General features: G+C 44.1%; 1 protein-coding gene across 3 annotated transcripts in view; it reads right to left on the reverse strand.

Moving 5' to 3' along the window:
* Positions 1–809: 809 nt before the first annotated feature.
* The window catches only part of grm8a (glutamate receptor, metabotropic 8a), a 224,571-nt gene continuing 199,435 nt past the window's right edge, over positions 810–25,945 (reverse strand). For 2 of the 3 annotated variants that reach the window (XM_047575172.1, XM_047575171.1), the window contains exons 10-14: positions 25,038–25,459; positions 22,411–22,777; positions 3,913–4,053; positions 3,710–3,815; positions 810–1,645 (exon numbers count right to left, since the gene is read on the reverse strand). In XM_047575172.1, coding sequence (XP_047431128.1) covers positions 1,596–1,645; positions 3,710–3,815; positions 3,913–4,053; positions 22,411–22,777; positions 25,038–25,459 — 1,086 coding nt within the window. In that variant the 3' untranslated portion in view covers positions 810–1,595. Of the gene's footprint in view, positions 1,646–3,705; positions 3,816–3,912; positions 4,054–22,410; positions 22,778–25,037; positions 25,460–25,945 lie in introns of all 3 variants that reach the window. The other variant, XM_047575173.1, reaches the window with a different exon arrangement.

A 25,945-nucleotide genomic window follows, 5' to 3' on the forward strand; every position in this document is an offset into this window, starting at 1 on the left:
ATTTTGCTCATGGTCTCCAGAAGGTGGACTCTAATAGTGATTCCTTTATTGTATTGTATAGCCTGTTGCTCCACCAGTTCCACATTTGATGCTTTGGGTGAACATCAAATACGATTGTTCTACAACTAACAGGTAAATGGAGCGATGCTTCCAAATATTTGTGCCACTCTAAATCTTTGCTGAGCAATAAGCTAGTAGGAGTTCAGTGATTTGGTCAACTACGCCTGGCATTTAGCGAAAAGTAAAAAGAACACACAGTGCAAGCTGCAGAAATTGCACTAGTGATTTGCTTTTTTTCTCGGTTACCTTTACTATTCCGTTTACACATCAATGCTGGAGAATTACATGGAATTCGTAAGAAACGACACTATGAAAAGGATGAAACAATAACAAATTCATGAGAAAATGCACATGCTCAGAGAATTTGACATCTTTCGGTGGAGTGCTCACCGTCGTCCTGTAAAAGGTGCAATTTTTCCTTCCACTTAACCTTCAGCGTCATCGATTGCACCTCTTCAACAAGAATGGAGTCAGTGATGCAGCCGACGGTTTCTTTGCTAGTCCTCGCGTATTTTTGAAGGCTAGACGTCTCAATGGATGTTGCAGGTGTACAGAAAGGACTCTGGACTCAAATTTTACCATAAAATGAAGAGATGGCTGACTAAATGTTATGCCAACATAATTGGAGATTAGCAACTGTCACAGATACGTTGGTTAAATGTTCAAATTGTGGTTGTGCCTGCCACTTTCCAATCGGCAACCTGCTCAGCGGGTCACCCACGTTTTCCAAAAGCATGACAACAACTCTACACATTTGCAAAACATTCCTTTATTATAAATAAATCTCCTTTTTGTATAAAAACTGGCATGCTTCAACCATGGCATTTTACAGGTTCACGACCCAAGGCTACAACCCGGTTAGCCAAGACAGCAGGAGGAAACACACTCATCTCATTATGCACGGGCGATCCATCAGACAACGGTGAGACAAGAATGAAAAAATCGTCACGACCACAAAAATACTTACAAGTAGAGAATAACAACAAACATGTTTGAGTCTCATAAATTTTCTCTTACAGTTCTCTTTTTCAATATCTTTTAAAATGTAATCTGTTAAATCTCTTTTTCACCTTTGCCCTTTTAGATATAATGTCTACACGGTTTCTGAGTTTTTTTTTTTATTAATATTTCATTTTTATTTTATTTTTTTTATATATTTTTTGTAGGTTTTAATAGTTACTCTGTCCACCACAGTGTCCTATGGTATGTCATTTTTTTTTCACGTTGTTTCCTTTTTTTTCTCCTTTTTTTTTTTAAACAGGGAAGTTCATGGTAGGACCAATGAGCTGTGAGCAGCAGGAAAGCAGGCACACTGACTGGCTGTTTATGTGGTCCCACCTCCGTGGTTTGATGGGGAACAATACAAAATGTCTCATGCTTGGATTCCGTTTGGCGCTCTGTCCGTCCGTCCGTCCTTCTGTCCCTCCGCCAGTTCTACAGCCAATCAGCTTTGGACGACGGCTCTTTCGTTCACTTGGCCCCCGCCCCACGACACGCCCCCTTCTCCTGTCCAATCCCCTCATTCTTTGGTCCCTTCAGATGGCATGATTACTGTAGCTGACATATGTCGTCTTAGTTGATGAAGCTGCGTGAAGGCGGAAAGGGTGAAATAGAAATAGAAAGAAAAGTGTGTAGAGGGGTTGGAATATAAAAGTTGAGGATGAAAAGGGAAAGAAGGAAAGATGTAAAAGAGAAATGGAAGGGAAAAGGCACAAAGGGGAAAGAATAGTTGAGAGCAGATACAGCCAGAGACAGTCACGTAGCATCCACAGTCCACCTGAGTTCGGGGGGTACTTTCGATCAAACCCATGATGTCCTGTGTCCCCTCGAGCATTACATGGTAAATGTCAATGTTCTTGCAGCACTGCAGGGCTCTGACTGCACACCGTTAGGAGGATTTCATTTCTTCTTTGTGTTTCACAATGCTGCTATAGCAGGATAATAAACACTAAAATACCACGACCTGTGACGTGTCTAAATGAGAGGACGTTTTTCAGGCCAAGGACCCCAAACAGTTGGAGAGATGAAGTAGGGACCCCCTACCTACTATATGTGCTCTATATTAAACTCGGCCTAGCGCTTTTTATAAATATACAGATTTATGTTTTAACTTTAAACGTGGCTAAATGTAGTAGGGACCAGTTTTTTCTTCGGTAGTTGGCACTGCTAGCTTCTCTTCTGTTAATATTGCAGCGTGCATCTGGGATTTAACCTGGGGACTGAGTAGGCTCTCGGCCATTTGCTGGGGAACCTGACAGAGCCAGCATGCAATATGCGGCCTTGTGACTGGCTCAGCAGCAACAGGGGTGCGGCCTGCTGTGTACAGGAGGCTTAAATTGACAGGTCTTGACAGGTGAACACTGGTGCGCTGTTGAGACATCTCTTGTATCACTGAATGAGGGAAGTTCTACAGAAAGATAACATCTTCTTCCTCCATTTACCCGTTTAATAAAACATGTTGGATTCACGTTAGTGTGTATTTAAAAACATTTTAAAATGTGGGGGATTTTTTTTTTTTAAATATAAGAAAAATGTCCAACCAACCAAAGATTTTGCCAACCCCCCTGCAGTACCTCCTCGGACCCCCTAGGGGACACTCTGTTAAATTGCGACCTTTGTTAAATGACTGAACTACGAACTGTTTCCTTCACTGGTGCTTATAAAAAGTAGACAGTATACTTTTGTCAGCCCTTGCACAACTGAAGCCTATTACACGCCGGCACACAGTATTATTCACAGACTGCACAGACGGGTTAAGCATTGTTAGACTGCAACACACGCTCATGTGATTACAGGCGAAGACACACACACAACCGCTGAGAAATCGAAACGTGCGACGACGGACACAAAAATCCATTTACATTTACAGATTGATGTAGAGTCATGCAAAACCACGTGTAGCACACATGCACATTCGCACACACACACTCATCTGCAGATTGCTGACATAGGAGGAACCGCTTCGACAAAAAATAGAGCTCAGAGGGAGATGTTACGGCGCTTCACACCAAACTATTTAAAAACTGCCACAATTGCAGCGACGGGCCATGCAGGAAAAAAAAAAAGTCAGGCGTGAAATTAATGTTTTCAAATTAAAGAAAAGCACGAAATGAATACAAACAGTAGCCAGGCGTAATGTACACACAGGGAAATATTTAGTTTGTTTGGTGGGGACGACTCGGTCACAGCATGCAATTAATAAAAACATATATAAGTGTATTAATCACAAGCTGTGTGGTTGGTGCGTTATTTGATTGTATCTTAATAATCTCACCATAAACAAATATTTTCCATTTGCTCAGACTTTTAAAGTTCGACCTTTGGGTGTATTGTTGTCCATGTGTATTAAATACACAATAAAATAGTATTGTGTTGTACTGGTTGGTATGTTTTAAATTAAATTGAGATCTGTATTGATTTTTTTATTTTTGTTTTAAACATAATCTTAAAAAACATCCATTCATGTTCCTGCTCGAACTCTTATTCATCATTTTTGACTCCTCTGTATTTGCAGCTCGTGACGCAACGTCATAATGAAAATGCTTATCGAAGATTTCGTGATGCAGTTAAAACTTCAATTACTATGTCATGTAAGTGACGGATTGGTTTTATATGTGTAATTATAAAACTCGGGTGTTCTCTTACTCACTGTTGGTCTCCATGCTCTCACATAGCTCAGTTTTAACTTCTCCGTTTGGCCGGTCTCCTCCCTTCTGGGTCAGTTTTCCAGACATGGCGGCTGCTGTCACGATCGCCTGGAAGGTAGAAGTCAACCGAAGTTAGGTTGTTATTTCTAAACTGGTTTAAACGTAAGCCGAACAATATCAATGCACACGGTGACGTCCGCCTCACCTTGAAGCTGCGTTTTCGTTTGGGTACGTTCTGCTCGGGGTGGAAGAGGATGATGTAGACCTTGGGCATGTAGAGCATCCCCAGAGACACGGACGCAGACAGGCTGAGAGAAATGGTCAGAGTGGTGGTTTGGATATACATCTAAAAAAGAGAGAGAGACAGAGAGAGGGAGACATATATACAGAGAGAGTTATTTATCATGTTCCAAGTTGCCATACTCTGTTTCAATGTCAGGCTGAAGAACACCCTACTTCAGATAGGATGTAGGGGGGGAAAACAGGAAGTGAAGAGTTATCTTTCGCCGGTGGGATTAGCTGAAGGTTTGTGCAGTGACAGCTAAGCTGACGCACAGGCAAGGAGATCAAACCGCACTATGAAATAATGGCACCAATGAAGTTGCTTAATTGGCCATGTGCCGCCGAGCTCATCACCTTGTTTAAGACTCTTTGAGGGTATTTTTTTTCCTCTCGTGAACACCAGATTAGCGGTGTTTCAGGTAAAATTATACTCACTGAAATTAACTGTCTGATGAGTTTTCTGGGAAAAAAAAAAGTTTGGGATTGGGAGAGATGTCACAGGAAGGAAAGTTAGCTGAGCTGTTGGGCAGCTGCAGTTCCCCTCTGAGGACCAGGTGTATTTATTCAGGTGAGGTGAATGGCTCAAGGTGCACTGTCAAGCAGACAGACTGTCATTCAGAGTGAACCGTGGCAGGCGCTAGTGCACTGGAAGACAGATACGGTGACAAGCACTGGTGGCAGGGAGCCAAAATTGTTACCCGCGCCCGACTAAATTTGACTATTCTATTAAATCCTAATGATTCTGCAGAGTAAGCTGGAGCACGGCCGTAATGAAACAGTCAGGCACAGACACAAACACTGCAGTGGACCGAGTCCTCAGGTCCTCAGTGAGTTGCACGGACTAGTTTGGAGGAGGGCAGATGTAATGACAGGCTTCACCCACACCCCTGACACAGCTGACAAGCTCTCACGGGGCTCATCGGGCCAGCACTGTCTGCAGCATGCGGCACATTAAGGAGAGGAAGGAGGGTAATGGAAAAGTAGGGTAAAAACGGAAGTAGGAACCCATGAAAGAAAAAAAAGAGTCATCACAAGAGGAGGGAGGGAGGAAGGGACAAAACATGGCACCGAAATTGATGTTTAGGGATGCGGGCGAGCGAGAGGAAGAGTGCGACTTGTGGAGATGCTGATGGAGTGAGAAAGAGAGAGTGGAACCGCAGCAGCCAAAGCTGTCAAAAAAGAAGCGCTCAGATGCACCGAATGAGACGGCGCTGGTAACTACCAGCCTGACAAGGAGCAGGAGGGAGAACAGAGAGGAGGTAAAGCTGCACCGACAGACAGGCAGCTGAAACAAGAGGCCGTGAGTGGTAACGGAAGTCAGTGGGTTGTGGTGACGAGTGAGCGGGTACCAAGAATCATTAAGGGGGACGGTGACCGATACAGCACATCGACGTGTCTCGCACATTAATTAATGCATCTTTTTTTTGCGTGTTTTTGTTCAGTTATGTACTATGTTAACTGTATTTTTTTTTTCCACCTGCCAAGGGGACTCAAGAATAAAATTATCCATATGGCTATAATCTCTGGTATTTACATCCTCAAGCTGATTCATCATCACACTCCAAGATATGGGAGAGGAGGAATAACTCACCAACACACACCTGCCTTAAGGTGTGTGTTGACAACGCTGACAGTAGCCAGAGGGGAAGGGGAGTGAACGGCCGATGGCAACGTCCAGGAGTCTTGCGAACTGAATTCACGTTAATGAACGTGAACTAAAAACGGAAAATATATCGTTTTTACGGTTGACCTTCCCGTCACGTCATGCGGCGTGGGGGACCGGAGGTAAACAGCCCTGCCTGCAGCTCTGCCGCAGGTTTCGATAGCAGCGTAAATCACACCCAAGCAACACTAAGCTCTAAAGCAGACTGAATTTTAATGTGAGGCATCGTCAATTAGGAAAGGAGAAAACATCATGAGGGAAATTCGCGAGAGGAAATTGGTACATTTTTTTTGTATTTTGCCATATTGTTTCTTTTTTATACTTCCTGCCAACAAATTGAACGTAATTGAATTGTACTGATACAGGGATCAGTTATTCGTGTATCAGAGGGGAACAGATGGAGACAGAAAAACATGTTTTCACCAGGAGAGAGGGGAATGAAACAGACGACGAAAAAAAAATAAAAATAAAAAAGAGTGAAACAGCAAATGAATATAAGAGAGTAAAAAAAAATGAAATGGAGAAAGGGAGCTATTCCCTTAAGCTGTGAACTTGCTCTTATCAAAACAGCAGTAAGTCTAGTGATAGCCGCTTCCATTACATCTAGCCTTTGGTCCAAAGTTGTGACTTCCTGCTGTTATTTACACACAAACTGAAGATTTAAACTGTCATCCTCCACCTCGCTGTGCACAGCTGATAATGTCGAGAAACGTGTGCGGCGGAAGAGCGCTCTATCTGAGCAGTCACACTCAGAGAGCAGCAGATTAAATATGGATGGCTGTATTCAGTGTGCTCCTTTCAGGTTTAAAACACGTCGACTTTCTGGTCCGTGTTGGGGAGATGCACAGAAAGAGGAAGGTAGAGACAAGGTGGAATTGTGTCAAAGAAGAACTAATTACATTTTCACCTCATGATCATTTTAATGTGTTCACGAGAAAACTGCTCCTCTAAGGACCTTTGTCTACGGGACAGCTTGTTATTTTTCAATTAGAGCTTAAAAGTATAGGCCCACTTTATTCAACCTAGACCTTATTACGGTGTCGACTGCCGTAATTTATAACATTAGATAGCAAAATAGCTGACAGCTTTATTATTTTTTTCCAGGCAACCTTAAATAAAATATCAGATTATTGTTTTTTTCTGACCCAGTGGGTCATAAACAGATCTCGGAAACATAGTTAGAAAGACAACTGCGGATGAGCCTTTTTTGATGACGCCACACCATTTGGCCTGAGGTGATCACTTGCAACAGCAGCGTACAGAGAGTGAAGGTGCAGCCTTCCTTCCTCATCAGTGTGCGAGCGGCGCTGAATGTACACTTAGTCTCTAATATTTGAGTAGGAATGCAATTCCTGGCTGATCCCGACAAGACAGGCAGCTCGGCAGTTCAACCGAACATCCGTGGGTGTAGAGATGGCAATCTTATTTCACAGGAGACCTATACGATAGCTGGAGCTTGACATTTAGCGTAAATGGCCCTTATGAGTTGGCTAGGCAGTACAATAAAAATGACATTCTGAAACTGAACATATTTAAAAAGACTACATCAGAGGCGAATTAAAGGGGACTAATGCTCACGGACAATATTAGCTCTGGGCTCTTTATGGACTCCTTCCACTTTCTTCTGATTGGAAGGATTTAGGGAAGCGTTAGCTCGACTTGCCATTGTGGAGGCTCTGAAAGAAAACTATAAGCCCTCTTGATATAAAAAGCCATTTGGTCATTGGTCTTGTAGCTGACAGATGGTGATCATTGGACATTCGAGGCTCTGGGTTGTCCTCTTGCGTATTTCCCATCCTCCACAGGAACAAGCAGAATATTGAAATATCGCTGGTGTATGGGCAGAGCTAGCTCTTTCTGTCGTCAACGCTCCCTCTGTTTGAAATAAAACTACTCTCAATAGCGCCCGATGTTTCAAGCCGGCCACCAGCATGGCAAAACTGATTCCTTTCTATAAAGGTTTAAGGAACTCAAAAGGTTTTGTCGCGCATGTGTAACCAGTTTTAGTGATTTAAGCGTGTTACAGTATGATAACAACTCTGATTAGTTGTAAAACTCTGGCCAGGATCAGAAGATATTAAATTCGTAAGGAGCCAATGTGTTGAGCAACAATGAGTTATAGGCAAGGGAAACAACTTGAGTAGCCACTCTTCAAAAATAAACATATTGTTTTAACCTCATATGTTAATCTTAAATCTCAACCGATCTCAAACTTCAGTTCTTTGTTCGTTTTTGCTTTTAGTTGTACACCATTCATCAAATGCACTCAAATATCTAGCTGTTTCTGTGAACAGTATCTCAGCAATATTCATGGTAAGTAACCATTTACATTCAATATAAATCATAACTATAGCAAAATCATGTGCAAATGAGATAGAAATGTAGAAATAGAAAAGTAGAAGTTGTCTTAGAGGTATCAAAAGAAGTATGCTTAATTACTCCAACACTTATAGGCCTATTCATGCCAGAGAAAACGCACCAAAAATTACCTTCTAAGTAACTTTAAAGTCACAGTTGAAATTAAATAAATTATTTTAGTGGTTTGCACATTACAAAATAAAATATGTTATCATATGATTTACCAAGTTTTTTCCCCTTTAGGTTAAATTAACCTTTAATATACCCACTGCTCTCTTTCAGCGCTCTGAGGAGCTACAGAGAAATACCATTTTAGCAGCTAACGTTTTTTTTTACCGTTGCTGTGTTTGTCAAAGCCGAGGACTCCGGTGTTAGAACCCAACGGCTCTCCCAACGGAAGGTAGGTAGCTAGCCTGTTAGCCACAGAGCTAGCATTAGCATGGACGACGACGACGGTAAGTGCTTTTATTTCCAGATAAGCAACTCGTCTTACCGACGTGAGTCTTCTCCTTTGGGTAACTGCTCGCTCCGGACTTCCACCAGGTAACTGTACTGGCTTTTTTGTTATTTTTCAGGATTATTCTTATTTCTCTCCTTTTTCTTTCTCTGCCTGCTGAGCAGATAGCTGCCCTCACTCCGTGGCTGAGTCTGAAGAAAGACCGGGAAAACGACGCACGAGCGGGACGTGGCCTGCGTTACACCTGATTGGCTGGGAAGAAGGGCTCCCCCACGTGGGGTCATGAGCGGTGCATTCAATTGCAATTAGAATTTTTAAACTTTGGATAGGGGCAAATAAACTAATAAAATAACCACCCTTTCTTCTTTCTCTCATCTTATGATGTTTTACATCTGGGTTACACATGGTTTTGTCGTACCTGATTTTTTAGTGAAAACCTGATTTTCTCCACCTCTAAATGTCTCAAAACATCTGTCATAAAATCCGTATAAGTTGGTGCTGTCTTTTGTTTCTTTTGTGTTGTTTGTCATACTTGAATCAATAAGTCCTAGAACCACCACCAATGGATGTACGTTAATAGGTCAATGTAAAATATTTGATAGAGTGTGAAAGAGATTGTCCCAGTAATACGATGACTTCGGGCAACACATGACCCAGTGTTGCTGGTCCGAGTCCGTCACATGAAGGATCTATTGAGGGAAATATTTTATGAAGCTTTTGCTTCGACCAATGTAAGCGGTGTGTTATTTTAAACCGCTGCAGTCCAAGACCAAGCCATGAGTTCGTGCCAGGGCTATCTGCCATTGTTGTTCTGTGATCTCCCTTCCTAGGTCGTCCTGCCAGGCCCACCTCAGATGATCTATAGCAGTTTTACCAGTGAGGTTTGACAGATTTCCGTATAGCTTCCTCCCTTTTTAAGATGGATCTTGCATGTGTGTGTGCCTCTTAAGATAATTTTTAGTCCTTGATTGTAACTGGCATCATCTCAGTTCAAAAACGATTTGTTGAAGGACAAAAACTATGACAAAACATCTCTGCTCCTCTTTTTAATAAGTAGCAGACGACTGCAAAAAGAAACGCACAATGAACCGAAAATGGCTCCTTTAAAGGAACGCGTCTTTTGCAGACACTTCAACTTCCACTCGTCGACATGCACAGCAGTTGGAGACGTGTGGCAAGCTCACATGAGGAGGCTTTCCTCTCGTGCTCTCCCCATCCATTTCCACCGGCCCCGACGTTTGCATTGAGGAGATAAATTCGCTTCCAAGGAATGACTCACAGTGAGTCAGCGATGTAGTTTAATCACTTCTTACGAACCAGTATTTCCTGAGTCAGACTGAGACGTGACGCAGCGAAACGTTTAATGCTTAAGGCGGCGAGAGTGGGCGTGCGCGCAGACACAGATAAGAAAACTGTCCGCGCGGATTCGACGGATGCATCCATTGTGAGGACGGGGACGGACGCAAAACTCCGAGCTCCTCGCGATTTGACGAACGAGGACATGAGACATTCTCGGTAATTACGCTGAATCTGTGATTGCTGCAACCCCTTTGATTCCACAAAGCACGGAGAGGATGGTGAAATCACAGAGCTCGAGCCAGCAATGTGGCAACAGAGAGACGGAGATAAAAAATAAAGAAAGAAAGATATGAAGTGAACATGAAATACATCATGAGAGAGTGAATGATAGAAAACACAAAGAGGACGCAACAACAAAGGAACAAACATTTGAGAGAAGCAGAAGAACAGAAAGTCTAAAATCTTCACACATGTTGAAATGAACACACACACACACAAATGGCTTCATCACAGCAATAAGTTTTTATGGTGGCCTGTTGTCACCCGCTGGCACATACAGTGTATTAGAAGCACAACCCCGTTACTGTCAAAGCATGTAATTGATAAAAGTGTGAATCTAATTAGAGTTTATTTGTCTGGGAATCCCTGCAACCGTCGATCGCACGTTCTCTACCCTCTCCTAAGACAGTGTTTTCTAACATACTGTGGATTGATTGGATGGAAATGACTGCTTGGCACCGAAAACAAAAAAAAAAAAGTGGAAAGACACTGTTGTCGCCGCTGTCGCTCGCGTTTGCTCGAAGCTGCACTCAAGTTCAACTCCGCGCTGTCACTGAGATCTCTTGCCAAGACATCACTCAGCTCCCCTCTCGTCACTGAGCTCTCATTTGTAATAAATGACTACCGGCTACTTTGCATTTTTGTCTCGAGTCAGCGCACGGTCACGGAGGAAGATGGGCGAGAGGAGAAAAAGGGACACGGGCACGAGAAAGCATTGTTGGTGACATCTTACATTCCGGAGACGTCTTTCTAGTTTTCTGTCTTTTCATCCGTCCCTTTGCCGTTCCCTCACTCCTGCGAGTACAATCTCTAATGACAGGCTGCACAAAGTCCCTTGTATCTCTCTGTGAATGTTTTCCTCCGTCCTCAGCATCATTTCCTTTTTTTTTTTCCCGTCCTTCATTAGAGCTGCCTTTTACTCTCTTCTCCTTCATCCCCCTGCCTTCTAAAACTGTATCCCATGTTCAGTAGACTATCTCCCTGTCATCTCCTTTCCTCCTCATCCCAGCCCGGCATCATTTAACAAGCTACAGTGTGTGCATGCTGATAATGAGTTATAAGGTGTCCTTGAAGGGTGCCTGTCCGAGGCTAATGTTTTTGCGAGCGGAGTGACTGCCCAAATTGCCTGGAGGTCCTAAACCAACTTCGTAATGCCCATTCAGTGTCAAAACCTCTGGGGTATAGCGGCCTGTGATTCTCCGCGCACCTAATTGACACCTCCTATTTCTCTCTGCTCACGCCACGGGACCACTCATCATTTTAATCACCTGAGCCATCAGAGGGTGAAGGCGTTTTGTTTTTATTTATTTATTTAAAGTAATGCCAGCAGACGTGGCGGGATTGCTTTTGCCACTTCTCACGAAGACACCTTTCTAAAATTCTTCTTCATTAGTACGTAGGCTACGCCTGAAGTGACGAAGCCAAACATCCTCTGTTCTGTTAATCACTGGTAAACCAGCAGGTTGGTCGAGGAAAGAGGCCAGAAACTCCAACCTGGAGTTAGCTGTTGCTGCTATCAGCTATTAGCTATTAGCACCTTCCGATTATGAGACGTTAATTAAGGGTTCGAATGTACGCGACGAGGAGATCGTGAGGCTCTTAAACGCTTCAGTACGACTCGTTTAATGAAATGATGAAGGATTTTGCAAATTCAAGGGGGGGTAAATGTATGATATGCAAATATTAGAAAAGAAGTGAGGGAGGTATTAGTCAGACACAAACTAATTACAATTACGGGACCAACGAGTTTCTAGAAATAAGTTCTCCCGTAGACGTACCAAAGGATTTCGCTATATTTAGCCCAAGCTGTGTTTAATCCCTTAAACACGGGCCAAGTGAAGATTCTGTGCTGAAAAGCTGAATAAAGTTTGATTAACTGTGCATCAGGTGACGCAGAAACAATAGTTCTTTTCTCACTGCAAAACCCAGCGATGCAGATGTTGTTCTGGACCACTGTGGTGACCAAGATGTTGAGCTGGAAAGCAAAGCCCCTGATTCACCAGTCAACAGTCAAGCCACGGTCCAACCTTCAGCTTTGGTCATGAACTTTAGGTGGCAGCGGCTGAAAGAACGGCATCCTGGATATAAGCTGCCTATATGAGTTTCCTGCTTAGGGTGACTAGGTAGAGCTTTAGAGACATGAGGATGAGGAGCTTGGGTATATGTGGGGAGCTCAGGGTAAAACCCATGTCAAAAAGCATCAGTTGAGTTAGTTTGGCTCTGCTGAAGATGACTCCTGTGTTAAGTTCGTCGCTTTGGTGGTTTAGCTGCAAGGAGGGAGCTAGAGGTAGAATTATATCCTTATATCCTATCTGAGCTGGTAACACGGCAGGAATCCACCCGAGGAACTGGACAGGGATGCAATCCTACGTACGTGAGTTTGATCATCCATATCATATATTAATTGGGGAAATTACTAGCAGGGTGCTCCTTTCTGCCAGTATTTCAACTCAAGGCATCACAAACTACATGTGCGATGCGTCCAACTACCTTAAAAAGTGAATCTACTCAAAACAGCGGAAAACAACAACTGGTCAAAGGTGACACCATTTACACCGAGTGCTCACTTCAAACCACCGCGTTTCAGCTGAGAAGGCTATCATTTAGACATCCATTTCAAAAACAACTAAAAGGCGAGCGGCGCAGGGGTATTTCATTAAAGTCTTATGTGAGGAACAATGCCTTTGCAGCTGTTAGTCTCTCTCTTTGTGTTCGCGGCTTGTTAAATCCCGAAGTTACACTTCTCCCCGCACCTATCACACACACGCGTTTCCAGCGTGGAGCTATGATGAAAAATAGCCCGTGACACAGGACTCTCCACCATAATATCTTAACTTTGTGTCAGTGCAGCTTAATTGGGCCCAAGCTGACTGGTCACTGTTGTCCACAAGTGCCTCATTACCTTCTACAAAACAGCACTTAGATACATTTTCTCCATCTAATCCATACCGGTCCAGGGTCCGTGTGTCATAGAAGAGCACGGGCTATTTTACAAAATAAGCCTACCGCTGTATTTGCTCCGCCACAGCTTGTTAGTCAAGACCTTATTGACTTGCAAATCGGTATGAGGTTCAGCCAGTATCCTAAAGTCAAACAAATTCTGAATTCTATGCTCAAGTTTTATTGTAGAGCAAAATGCGAGAGCGGTCCTGTTGTTGATGGCTCGCTTTCTGTTCCCCTCTCTAACTGGCGTGACTGTGGCCCCCCCTCTGTGCACAGCGCCAGCCAATTAAAATCCCCAGCAAGGTCTTATGTGAAGCATCATCAGTCAGCGGAGTGCTGGCCAGGTTGCAGAAGACAAAATAAAAAAAAAAACAGTGTGTCACGCCAAGAGCAGGTGACACTCGTCTCGCTCCTCTGTCATGAATGTTAATATCGCACGGCCTTTTGTGTTGTGTGAAGTTATTTAAGGGAACATGCTAGGGGATATTATTTCCCCACAGAACAGTTGCGCCCGTCTAATTAAATACCAATGTCACAAGCCCCTTACAAAGTCATCCAGATATTGTTTCCTTACTGTTTTCATCACGTTGCGTCCTCATTGCTGTTTAGCTTTGAATATGCTCAGGTTTGTTAAGAAGGTGATTTCGTTTGCATGCACATTCAAAAGCCAACGAAAGGCTTCCACTTGCCTGCCGCCCTTTCTCCCGGGGTGTTTGTAGACTTCACTTTGACAGCCCGCATCACATTTACGCTAGATTTATGGCTTTCTAGATGTCAATAAAACTCGCCACCCGCTTAGTTGTTGTAATTAACATATATCTAATAGCATAAACCATGAAATTGCCCTCACATATTCCACGGTATTAGCCCGTTATTGAGGGTTTGAGTTATGTGGGAGCCAGAGGGAGAAGAGCTGACGTGAAATCAGTAAAAGCATACATCATCGGCGTAGTGGTGGTGGCTAATACATTACCAACAAGCTTTATTTTAATCATGGACCTGCTGACACTTCCAAGAGGCTGTATCTGTTGTATGTGTGAGGTATTGGAAAATACCATGTATAATTATCAACTAAAAGGTTGACATTAAACGCGAGCGACTGTAACCACACACTAAATTTAAATAAATGCTCGCATGGGTGAATGGGGTCAATCGGCGTTTTGTGTGTGTACGACGAACTTCTAACAGCACGACCTTTCTTCCAGTGGCTTAAAAAGGCGTTCTCAGCGAAATGAAGGTTATCTTAAAGTGCCTCGCACTAACCCACAACTTTTTGTTGACCTGGCTTTTTTTTTTCAACTCCCAATTCACATCTGAACAGCTCCTGCACAATTCAGTCTGAGAGGTTTCCACAATTCTTAAGCCAAGGAGCATTTTCCATCCGATGCCAGAATACGGCATCTGCAGTGTCACAGCTTACAAGGCGACAAACTTTTGAGTATCTCCTGGAAGCAGCACTAATTTAATTGGGGCACCGACAACGGCTTCATTTACTTATTTTTCCTACATTGTGATGACATTCTTTTTCCTAGAATGTCATCACATTCTCTTGTCACTAATCTGAATCTGAATAAGGTTTTTTAAAGTGTATTCTGGGCCCGAACGGAGAATGCCAATACACTATTAATGATTTATCTCTCTGGAGATTGTGTCTCAGTCGCCGGTTGTATGTCGGAATGAGGAAATGACAACAACATTGCAAGTGGAACATTAGAAACATAATAAAAAGCATAATTCATAAAAAAAAGACATAATGGTTATGACTGTTGGACCTTAAAAGAGAATTTTGCTGGGAAGTTTAGATTTGAAATGTTCTTTCCTGGGTCTATTGCTCCCCAGAGGAAGGTCTTTGGGTGTGCATGAATTCCGGTTAGTGTATGTGTTTGTGAAAGCAGAGCACGGATGTGTAAGCGCAACGCGCGACTGCGAGCGTCTCTGTGTGAGGGCCCCCTTGGGCGTCCCCCCCCCCGCCTCCCCATCCTTCAGCATCTCACTGTTTGATGTCAGGATCTGACACTTGCTGTCTATCTCTCTCCATTCTAAGCCAAACGACCAAATCCCACCAGAAAAGATTGCAAAACCCATCCCTTGAAAAATAAATGAAAGATTTTACTTTTTTTTTTTTTTTTTTTTGCACACACAGCCTGCTGAAGATAATCACCCCAAGGAATGGTAAATTCTGTCAGAATAAATCCAGGAGGAGGTGGGCGGGGTGGGGGCATTGTTCAGGAGTGATCTGTTCTCCCTGTGTGTTCCGTTGATCCCTGCGCATTGTTATATATACAGTAGTTCTAAATGTATCAATGAGAATATGTGAATGCGTCCAGGTATTCTAGCTGGCTTTTATAGTGAGAGGGATGAATGGGCAGACTGGTTAGAGATGATAGAAAGGCAACAGTAACTCAAATAACCAGTCGTTACAACCAAGGAATGCAGAATACCACCTCTGAACACACCACACGTCCAACCTTGAAGAAGATGGGCTACAGCAGCAGAAGACCACACCGGGAACCACTCCTGTCAGCTAAGAACAGGAAAATGAGACTACAGTTTGCACTGGCTCACCTAAATTAGACAATAGAAGAATGGAAAAACGTTGCCTTCGGGCTCCTTGGCACAAACTGAGCATGGTTTAAATGCCACAGTCAACCTGAGTAATGTTGCTGACCATGTCCATCCCTTTATGACCATCAGGAGATGGTACATCTTCTGACGGCTACTTCCAGCAGGATAATGCACCATGTCACAAAGCTCATATCATCTCAAACTGGTTTCTTGAACGTGACAATCAGTGTGTTTACATGCAGAGCTTCATCGAGCTATGCTCAAAATTCGACTTTCTGAGTAGAGTCCTTGTCCCCCCCCACACAAAATCGAATAACTCTTCCACACTAGGTGGCGATACGTGTCTTTTCAGCGGGTTAATACCACGTTAATACGGCATGATTTCCGGGTTGACCTATTACGCGATATGATAAACAAGAGTCGTTCATGTGGCGGACCGGCATTTCAAACAACAACCAGACGGACAATAATACTTTTTTTAATCTTATACGTAATGTTCGCGCTACATCTGATGCAGGTAAGATCTGCGCTATCCCTCAGACGGTTCTTCTAGCGGCTCTGTTTCTCTTCTTCTTCTTCTTCTACGACCGGCTTTCTTAGACGTTTTTGTTCCGGGTCACACGCCAGCGCAGCGGTCGTGGAGCATGCGCACACGCATTATCCGACTGAAAAGTCCGATTCAATCGCATTATCCGGGCGTCTCAATCAGATAATGAGAACTCTGATTTTAATCGGAGTAACGTGTTTACATGCACTTAAGTTCTCCTGTTTTTGTCTGATTAAGGTAATAATTCAGTTTTTTCACGTGCATGTAAACGCACTGACTGAGTTCACTGTACTCCAACAGCCTCCACAGTCACCAGATCTCAGTCCAGTAGAGGAACCTTTGGGATGTGGTGGGACGGGAGATTGGCGTCGTAGATGTGCAGCCGACAAATCTGCAGCAACTGTGTGATGCTAACATGTCAATATGGAACAAAATCTCTGAGGAATGTTTCCAACACCTTGTTGAAAGTTGCCAGTGAGCGTTATATTTTTCCTATTTAATACATTGGGTTGCTCCGAAATCTAAACCACTACCAGTGATAAAAGATGCACCATATTTCCTCTCATGTACTTTCTGCTTCTCCCTTCACATCCCTGACCACTGTATGTTCTTAGTTAAATACTCACACACAGTAAACTTCAGTATTGCTATATGAAACACTGACTCAGTTAAGTAACAGCGGTTGGTTGTTTTCTATTTGACCCATTTTAAGTTGAGATTGAGGGCACTTTGAGTTGAGAAAGTAACTATTTAACAGTTACTTATTAACTATTTTCTTCAAAGAAATAAGAGGGAAATGTAAACGTGTTAAAAGGCTTTTGTCACATAGCTGCTACATTTACATACACTAGCATTCTGGTTTTGCATTCGTTATTCTAATAATCAGAACAATAGCTCAAATTCTTCATGTAATCACTGCAATAAGAATAAACTGGCCCTGATTGGAAGAAAGCTCATCAGAGTACAACAAAGAGATCTCACAAAGAGAGTCGGCTGTGGCGTTCAAACGCTCACGACTGCACGACTTTGTTTATCTGTCCATTTCAGGCACGTCTCCGTTTCTCCTTCATGTCGCTCGTTCTTTGCGAATCGGATTTCATCTCATCCGTCTCTCTGTAATATCAGCTTGCAGCTATACCTCCGTCATTTACGTTTCCTGATGGTTTGGTGAATTGCGCGCGCTCCCGAGTCCGCTGTCGCCTATGACGCCGCTCCCACTCTGCACTCCCACGCTCTTAATTCATTCTTCCTTCGGCAGCAGCCTGCGTCACAGCCTCGCTCCCGCCGCGTGACGCGCCGCCGCCTTTTCTACACCCCTGCTCTACCTGCGCTTCAATCGGGGCCGTCCCCGCCGTTTGAGGCCTCCGTCTCTCCCAGCCTCTTTTGATTACAGTAGATTGATCGCCGGCGGTTACTCCGGGTAAGGATCCGGGGCAGTCACCGGGTTCTCCGCCGGGACCGCAGTCAAGGCTATTAATCTGCCTGTGGACGTTGAGCCGTGACTTTGTGTGTGTGTGTTGCAGAAGTCGGAGACGGATTCGCGAGGCAGCGAGACAGATTGTGGGCGTTTCCTATGCACTCCTGAGAATAAAATGCAATGTGTGCATGTGAGAAGGGAGCGGAGGCTGAATGTGAGAGATCATGTGGGTGGGAGGCCTTGAGAGACACAGAGCGCACACTCGTGTGTGAATAAGAGCTCCGGAGACTGGACGTACAGATACGTACTGTTCAGAAGATGCAGCTGTGTCCGTTTATGACAATAATAATTCATTAATAACCCGGTTTATGTCTGCACGGCACACCTATAGCTATTAATGTAGAACAAAGCATTCTCAGCCTCAGGGTCCCATAAAAATTTATAACTTCTTTTGGGTCAACAAGAAGTGCTTGTAGTGCAGTATGAAATGTTTTAAATCTCAGCAAATTGGTATACAAGCGTAAGTAATGAACAAAAAAACTCACTCAAATATATCACTGTGCAAGCATCTGGTGAAACACATAATTACTCAAGAACAAACACACCTGCTGTGAGAAAAAAAAAGAAAAAAAAGACACACAAACACACACGCACAGCGAGCGGGTTTGCGGGCAGAAGCGGGATATTTGCCGCTTTCTCCGTAGGAGGCGGGAGATAACAAGTTGACCATATTTAAGACATCTGGAGAACAGGAGATGTGGCTCGCAGGGGGACACGAAGAGACAAACGCATGAAGGGAGAGAGAGACGGGGAAAGGAAGACGGCCCTTCTGTCCACGGAGGGAGATGAAGGAACGGCGAGGCGCGAACGCACGGGGAGAGGTAGCCGGTAGAGAGGATGCGCCCTGTGGTTAGGGCTTTTACAATGAGCAGAAAGAGGCAGAGGGAAGCACACATGAGCAGTGCAGTGCAAGCGCACACACACACACACACACACACACACACACACACACACACACACACACACACACACACACACACACACACACACAACCTTTCGCATTCCTGCAGGGTGCGGTGGAAGCTGTCTGAAGCCGGCATCCTCCGCATGGTAGCATGACCTATTTCAAAACAATACTTCCCCCGGCCGGTGATGGTTAAGAATCCCTCTCTCCTGCTCCGTCCTGATTTATCTCTCACATTGTTATTCTGTGTCTCACCGTCCCTCTCTCACTGCAACTTTACCTTTCAATTGTTATCTCTCCCTCTTTGCATTTTTTTTTTCCTCACTGCCCACTGTGACTCATCGCCCTGTTGAGTATTCAGAGGAGTGTGAGGGACAGGATGTGAGCAATGGGAAGGAATGAAAGGACAGGCCTTAAGAGTGAGAGGAGGACTAAACTCTCTGTAAGGACACAAGTAAGGGAGTGATTCTAAATACACGCTACCGGCAGAGTATAGTATAACTTTTCTTTCTATTCCAGGTGGCTGCAGGAGTTCATCTCAGTTGGTACATCCTGAACCGCAGAACAAAAACACATAAATAAAAAAAAAGGACAAAAAATGGCAATTTCAGTTCTATAAGGTAACACTGCAGCGCTGAAGAGAAAACTAAGCTCCAGAAACCGAAAATATGGGATGTGAGAATTCACCAGACCACAACTGGTTACAAAAAAGGGTAAAAAAAGGTAACCAGAGGCCTTCAACAGGGGGTCGCAAAATTGTTGGTTGATTCGATATTTTTTATATATATATTTTTTAATTTAAATGTCTTTAAACACACAGTAACATGAATCCAACATATTTTAATGAAGGGATAAATGGAGGCAGAGCTGCTCACTGATTCACTGTCCCGACTACATTTAGCTAAAAAGCTAAAGTTTAAAGTTAAAATTATTTATACACACACCAGTTTGTTGTGTTTATGTTTACAGCAGTTGCACGGCCACCCACATGTTTGAATATTTGAACTATTATTATTATAGCTTAATACTGAATGCAAAATTATAATAATAATGTATTTTTATAAATGGCACTAATAGGTAGGGGGGTTTCTACTTAATCGCTCCATCAGTGCAAAAACAAAAAGGACGCATTATTAAAAGGAGACTTATTATGCATAATAACCTTATCAGTCTTGACCACAATTACAGTATCATGTCTCTAGAGAGCTGTAGACTGACGTGATGAGTTAAGACCGTCCCCTTGCTTGACCCAGGTTTTCAGTCCATGGTGACATCCTAAGTGGAGAAGACAGCTATTGGCTAATTTAAATGTTGGCAGCTGAACTACATTGGTTCCCCTGCCTCGTCTTTGCTGGGGAAACCGTGGCGCTGAGTAAAGGAGCCTGTTTGGAGCAGGCCTAAATCCACGGACAAAGTGAATGATCTGTTTTCGAGGATTTGGAGCTAAAACCTGAAATCCACATTCTGGGGACACGTGAGACTTGACTCAGACTGGAACGTCTAATTGTTGGGGGGGACGTTCGGACTCGTGAACAGGAGGAGTCTGGGATTACACCAACACGCCTGCAAGCCTGCAACTTGGAGTTAAGGATTTTCTTTTCTCCAGGCACGAGTTTAACACAGAGATGCTTCCTCTTAGCTTCTCTAAAACGAATCACACCTGGTCATCTCACAGTCAGCGCTGCAGCTGGAGGCTCATCTCAGCCTCGGTCCCATTCACAATCCAAGACTGATTAACAGCTTGATTATTGTGTTCCATTATAGCGGAGCGTTAATTAGACACAAATTCATTTGAACCCGTATGCTACTACTAATACTGAAGAATGATTAGGCAGAGCGCGATGGCCATTCATTTGATGGCTACGTTAATCATGACGTGGTGTCATCTAATCTCCAAACCATCTTCGGTTTAGCTCCACCCCCTCCACCCACCCCTCTTTCTGGAACTAAACCTATGCCCTTGGTAGAGCTTTCCTCATTAAAGCCCCATCAGCCAGTCACATCATTACCTGTTTACTCCTCTCTCTCCTCCCCTTCTTCTGCTCTCTCTGTTAGCCAGCCAGCTGCCACACACTCCAGAGGATATTCCAATTAGAAACAACATACAGAGACACGCAAACGCGCACTGGTGGATATTCCAATTAAACACAACACTCCAGACAAACGCGCTCAAAACACACCAAATGGCTGGTGGACGTTCTAATTAGCCGAGCAAACGCGGCGCGGACGCCGTTCAGACCCTCCAGCGCGGCAGCCGGCATGCAGATAACATGTGAGCGCACATGCATGCACATATACCACACTCTCAGTAACTCATATGAGGCAAGACACATCTGGCAAGACACATCAGCACCCGTAGGTGCTGATACGAAGGTCACTAAACGTTTGAGGTGAGAGGAGCTCATAACATGACCTGGATGACAGTTCTCCTTAAGAAAAAAAAAAAAAAAAAAAAAGACTCATTTAAAACTTCTTGCATCAATAACAACCCCAAAACTCTCTGGCTTCTTGTTGAAAACACTGCGAAACATCCAGCAGGAGTGTGATTTCCCTGATGTGTGATTAGACGGGATCACTTTGATGTCAGCTTTTTGCCACGCGACACCGCCTGGCACCCGCCTCGGAAAGGAAAAATGGGCTGAGACGCGGGGAGAGGGGAGGAATGAAAGGAGTTGCCTGACTGACACTCCGAAATATGGAGAGATTATACGAGTCAAGTCCTTTTTTTTATTTGGGAAGGGGAAGACTTGAACATTCAGCTGACGCATAGGTGTGTTTTGCATGTAGAAGAAAATGACACGGTCGAAGTGACGCCTCACACACAAGGGAGCCTTGGCATCTTTACACATTTCAAGAATTACATTATAATTTCTATCTCTATTGTGTATGCATGGTTATCACACCCTGTTTGAGACCGGTGATATATAGTGGTACTTATCTGTTAACAACCACGCCTGTTTGTGTGTGTTTACCCCCCATCTATCTGTAGCATGTGCACATTTACGTTAAACAAAGGCATACGTGTTTGGCATTGCGATGCGCACACTGTGACATCCGCAAAGACAGACCTGCCATGAATCTCAATGAGTCCATGAAGTGTTTTATAGTTAAAAGCAGAGAAGTAACATTTCCAGGAAATGGAATCAATAAACCAGTGCAGTAAACACGACGCTACACATGTGTACAGGCTTATGAATGTGATTAGCTATGTTGGTGCATGCGTATATGCCTCCTATACGTATTACTTATGAACTGATAAGATGGAAGATGACACGTGCTGTCAGGCCGTCGTGGTGTCACTTGAATGCACCCGATCCCTGACCTCCGCGTCACATATCCGTCAAGAATTAACTACAGGTAGGAGTAATCAGCTTTGCAGTGCAACCCTCTAAAAGCTTGGCCCGTGGAATCTAGTCCATCTGCCAGACGGAAAATCCTCTTGTAGTCACAAGGGATTGTCAGGAGATTTTGGACATTAAGCCTCGAGAAGGGCTACAACTGTAAAACACATCTCTGTCTCTCAGCGCCAAGAGATCCAGTTCTGATCTCTCAAAAATTTCGCAGGGAGTGGAAACGCACTTTCCGCTGCATTGATGAATGCAAATTTTTCACTCAAATAAAAGTATTGGCTAAGGAGAACACAATCGCTTCCCACAAGCCTGCGAGTTTTCACCTTATTAAAAATATATTACGCAAATGCGCATGATGCATTACTCAAGATGATTTAGATCCATTGCAGCCTTCTCCGTGGAATTACATTATGCATGAACACACTCAAAAACAACATGGTCTAATGAAACCCACAAATTTACTGTCATCATATAGAAGTCCCAAGGAAAATCAGTTTAAATCTAAACCTGTCATATACAAGGAAAATCCAACAGTTGGACTGTCCCAGACGCGACGCCGGAGAAGAACAGGCAACTCACCCTTTCCGCAGACTGCGACGTGCCGAAGAAGATGGGTATGAACGCCAGCCAGATGATGCAGGTGGTGTACATGGTAAATCCGATGGGCTTGGCTTCGTTGAAGGTCTCGGGCACGCCTCGCGTCTTGATGGCGTAAACCGTGCACGTCACCATCAGCAGGATGGAGTAGCCCAGGGAGCAGATGAGCGACAGGTCCGAGATGTCGCACTTGAGGACCCCGCGCGCCGACATGGGGTCCTGGGTGCGCTGCTCGCCGTAGTCCACCATGGTGTGGGGAGGGTCCACGGCAAACCACACGAAGACGCCCAGGAGCTGAACCGAGATCAGGGAGAAGGTGATGACGAGCTGGGAGGCGGGAGAGATGAACCTGGAAAGAGAAAGAGCGCCGTTAAGGGGAAGTGATGCGGCAAGGCGAAAAAAATTGTTGAAACCGGTCTTTTTAAAAGCACACTTTAAACCCCAAATCCCAGTCCACTAAGCTAAAAAGTAATTAGTGGTAACTAATAGGTTGAGAAAAGTCCCAGATTCAACAGCAACAATATATTAGATTCTTACAAATTCAGCTACACACACTTCAAGAAACACACACAAGGAGTTGGAGAGGAACTGGGGAAAAGGTAATGAGTTCGGAAATAAGACTAAAAGTGAAAGGCAGTGAGGAGCAGTTGCTTTAAAGGAGTGGAGGGAATTTGATGATCATCTAGAAAGCCAGAGACCAAAACTAGGGGGCAAATAGCGACGCTAGACATATGGAATTATGTAGCAAAGAAAAAATAAATGTTAAATAACTTTGTTGACAGCGCTGCAAACCTTTGATCTGGGTTTTCACTTCGCATGTGCCTCGTCAGGGTTCAATTGTGGAACGTCTTGCCTCCTTAATGGGGTTGGGACCATCATTTGTGTTGCGCAGCTAACAGCCTCATTTATCAAGTGTTAATTCGTATTATGGTAAGAACCAGTCAGCTAAGTAAAAAGAAACGACAGTCCATCATTACTATTAAGCTGTTGCAGTTTTCGGTCGGTCCAGAACCTGTTGTTGAATCTGTCCCCAAGTGCAACCCGTCGCAAAAAACCATAAAGCGTTACGACGAGACGGCCCACATGAGGACCACCCAGAAAGGAAGACCAAGAGTCGCCTCTGCTGCTGAGGATAATTTCATCCGAGTCACCACTTTGAGAAATCGCAAGTTGACAGCACCTCAAATTAGAGCCCAGATAAATGCCGCACACACAGTTCTAGTAGCAGACACATGTCTACATCGATTGTTCAGAGGAGAATCAGGCCTTTATGGTTGAATAGCTGAGAAGAAACCACTACTAAGGTAAAACTACAAGCAGAGATTTGCTGTAGCCAAGAAAGATAAGGTATGGACATTGGACCAGTGGGAATCTGTGCTTTGGTCTGATCCAAGTTTGATATCTTTGGTCGCTGTTGACGCCTTTTGGTATTTACTCAAAAACTGAAGGCACACTGAACCAACATGGCTGCCACAGCATCCTACAGCGCCACCCCATCCCATCCGGTTTGCGTTTAGTCAGACCATCATTTATTTTTCAACAGGACAAAGTCCCCAAACACACCTCCAGGCTGTGCAGGGGCTATTTGACCAAGAAGAAAAGTGGATGGAGTGCTGAGTCAGACGACCTGGCCTCCACAGTCACCTGACCTAAACCCAATCGAGATGGTTTGGGATGAGATGTACCGTAGGGCGAAGGCAAAAGGGCCAACAAGTACTCGGCGTCTCTGGGAACTCCAGCTGACAACGTCATGATGCTCACTGAGAGAATGCCAAGAGTGTGTAAAGTAGTAATCAAACGAATGGATGACTAAAATATAAAACATGATTCCAAATGTCTTCATGCATAGTTTTGATGCCTACTAAAAATACTACTTCTACTATAATACTAAATAGTCCAAATTTGTCCAAACTTTTGATTGGTAGAGTATATATTATACGTCCATAAATAATGTATTTATACACACATATATGTGAAAGTTCCCAGGCTGAAGGGTGGAAGCTGGAAGTTCAACACGCACCAGGACCTGAGAACAACCTCAAAATCCCTTCTGTGAAAAGCAGCTGACCGGCTAGAGGTGAACCGGAACACACTTTAAATCCTGCATTAACATTTTACCCACTCAGCTGGTGCTCTCTCCCCGAGTCACTCACACTGAGTGCAAACAGTACAACAGGTGAGTGAGTGTTTGCGAGCCTCATAAATAATTTATAAAAGATAAATCACGACTAATGTTTGCATGTAGCGTAATAAGGGGGGAATTTAAGTTGACTCATGCACCGAAGAGCACAGAAAAGCCACACTTAAGCTGGGCTTAGACTACAGAGGTTTAAAAATCCTACTCGGCCCACGTGTGATACAACCTTGAAATCAGCTTGCATCACATACTTAAGGAGAAACTTCAGACGTTCTTTAGGCTAATGTGTATATTTAAACTAAAAGAGGACAAGGAAGAACTTCAGTGACTTTGATGAGAAAACGGTTGCGTAGGCTTGGTCAAATGTTTGCAGCCAGAACTTGATATCTACCCATAATACACACTTCAGCCTAAAGACCTGGACTGTTTACCATTTCATGACACCATGAGTGTTTTCTGTTTAGTCTTTTACCTGGGTGCTGTCACAGACTTCTTCCCCTGCTCAAAAATGCGGTGTATCCTGTTGGTCTTGGTGAGCAGCGCGGCGTAGCTGAAGCACATCCCCAAGCCCAAGAAAATCCTCCTGAACGAACACACGCCCACGTCCGGCGTCGCGATCATCAGGAAGGTGATGGCGTAGCACAGGAATATCCCCGTTAGCAGCACGTAGCTCATCTCCCGGCCGGACGCCCGCACGATGGGCGTGTCGTTGTACCGGACGAACGTGACGATGACGAAGGACGTGGCGATGATCCCCAGCATGGAGATGAAGACGGGGACGACGGCCCACGGGGAGTGCCACTCCAGCTTGATGATCGGGATGGGAACGCAGCCGGTGCGGTTGGCGTCGGGTCGCATCTCGTACGGACACAGCTCACAGGTGAACTCCGAAGCCTGCGGGAGACAGTTTTGATAACGTGCCAGTGGTTAACATTTAGTCACTGCTCAGATCAGACTTGATGGAAGACCTTTTAGCCTCGTGCTAATCGAATTTCCTCCGTTCTCATTAAATCCATTAACAAGTACAAACAATGAGCAATGAACTTATAATGGGATCTACATGGGAATTTACATGAGAAAATCAAGAGAACAGTATTTGATCTACAGTCGTATTTGTTTTTGCATCTACACTAATCACATCCTGCTGGAATCACAAATCTACAGTTATGTGTCAACAGATTATTGATTTTTTATTTTATTTTTTTTTTACAGCAAATGCATGTATCCGCAAGACGAGCATCGATCGCTCGCTGTGACAACAAGCAGCCGCCGCAGTCATGACTGATATTTTCTTTCATCCTTTGCTGCTTCCTGAGCGAGGGAAACCTTTGCACGCGCCCGTGCCCGCTCACAGGTTTTCCTAACTTAATAAGCAGGATG

Source organism: Mugil cephalus, chromosome 22 (genome assembly GCF_022458985.1).
Source record: "Mugil cephalus isolate CIBA_MC_2020 chromosome 22, CIBA_Mcephalus_1.1, whole genome shotgun sequence".
Lineage (NCBI taxonomy): Eukaryota > Metazoa > Chordata > Actinopteri > Mugiliformes > Mugilidae > Mugil > Mugil cephalus.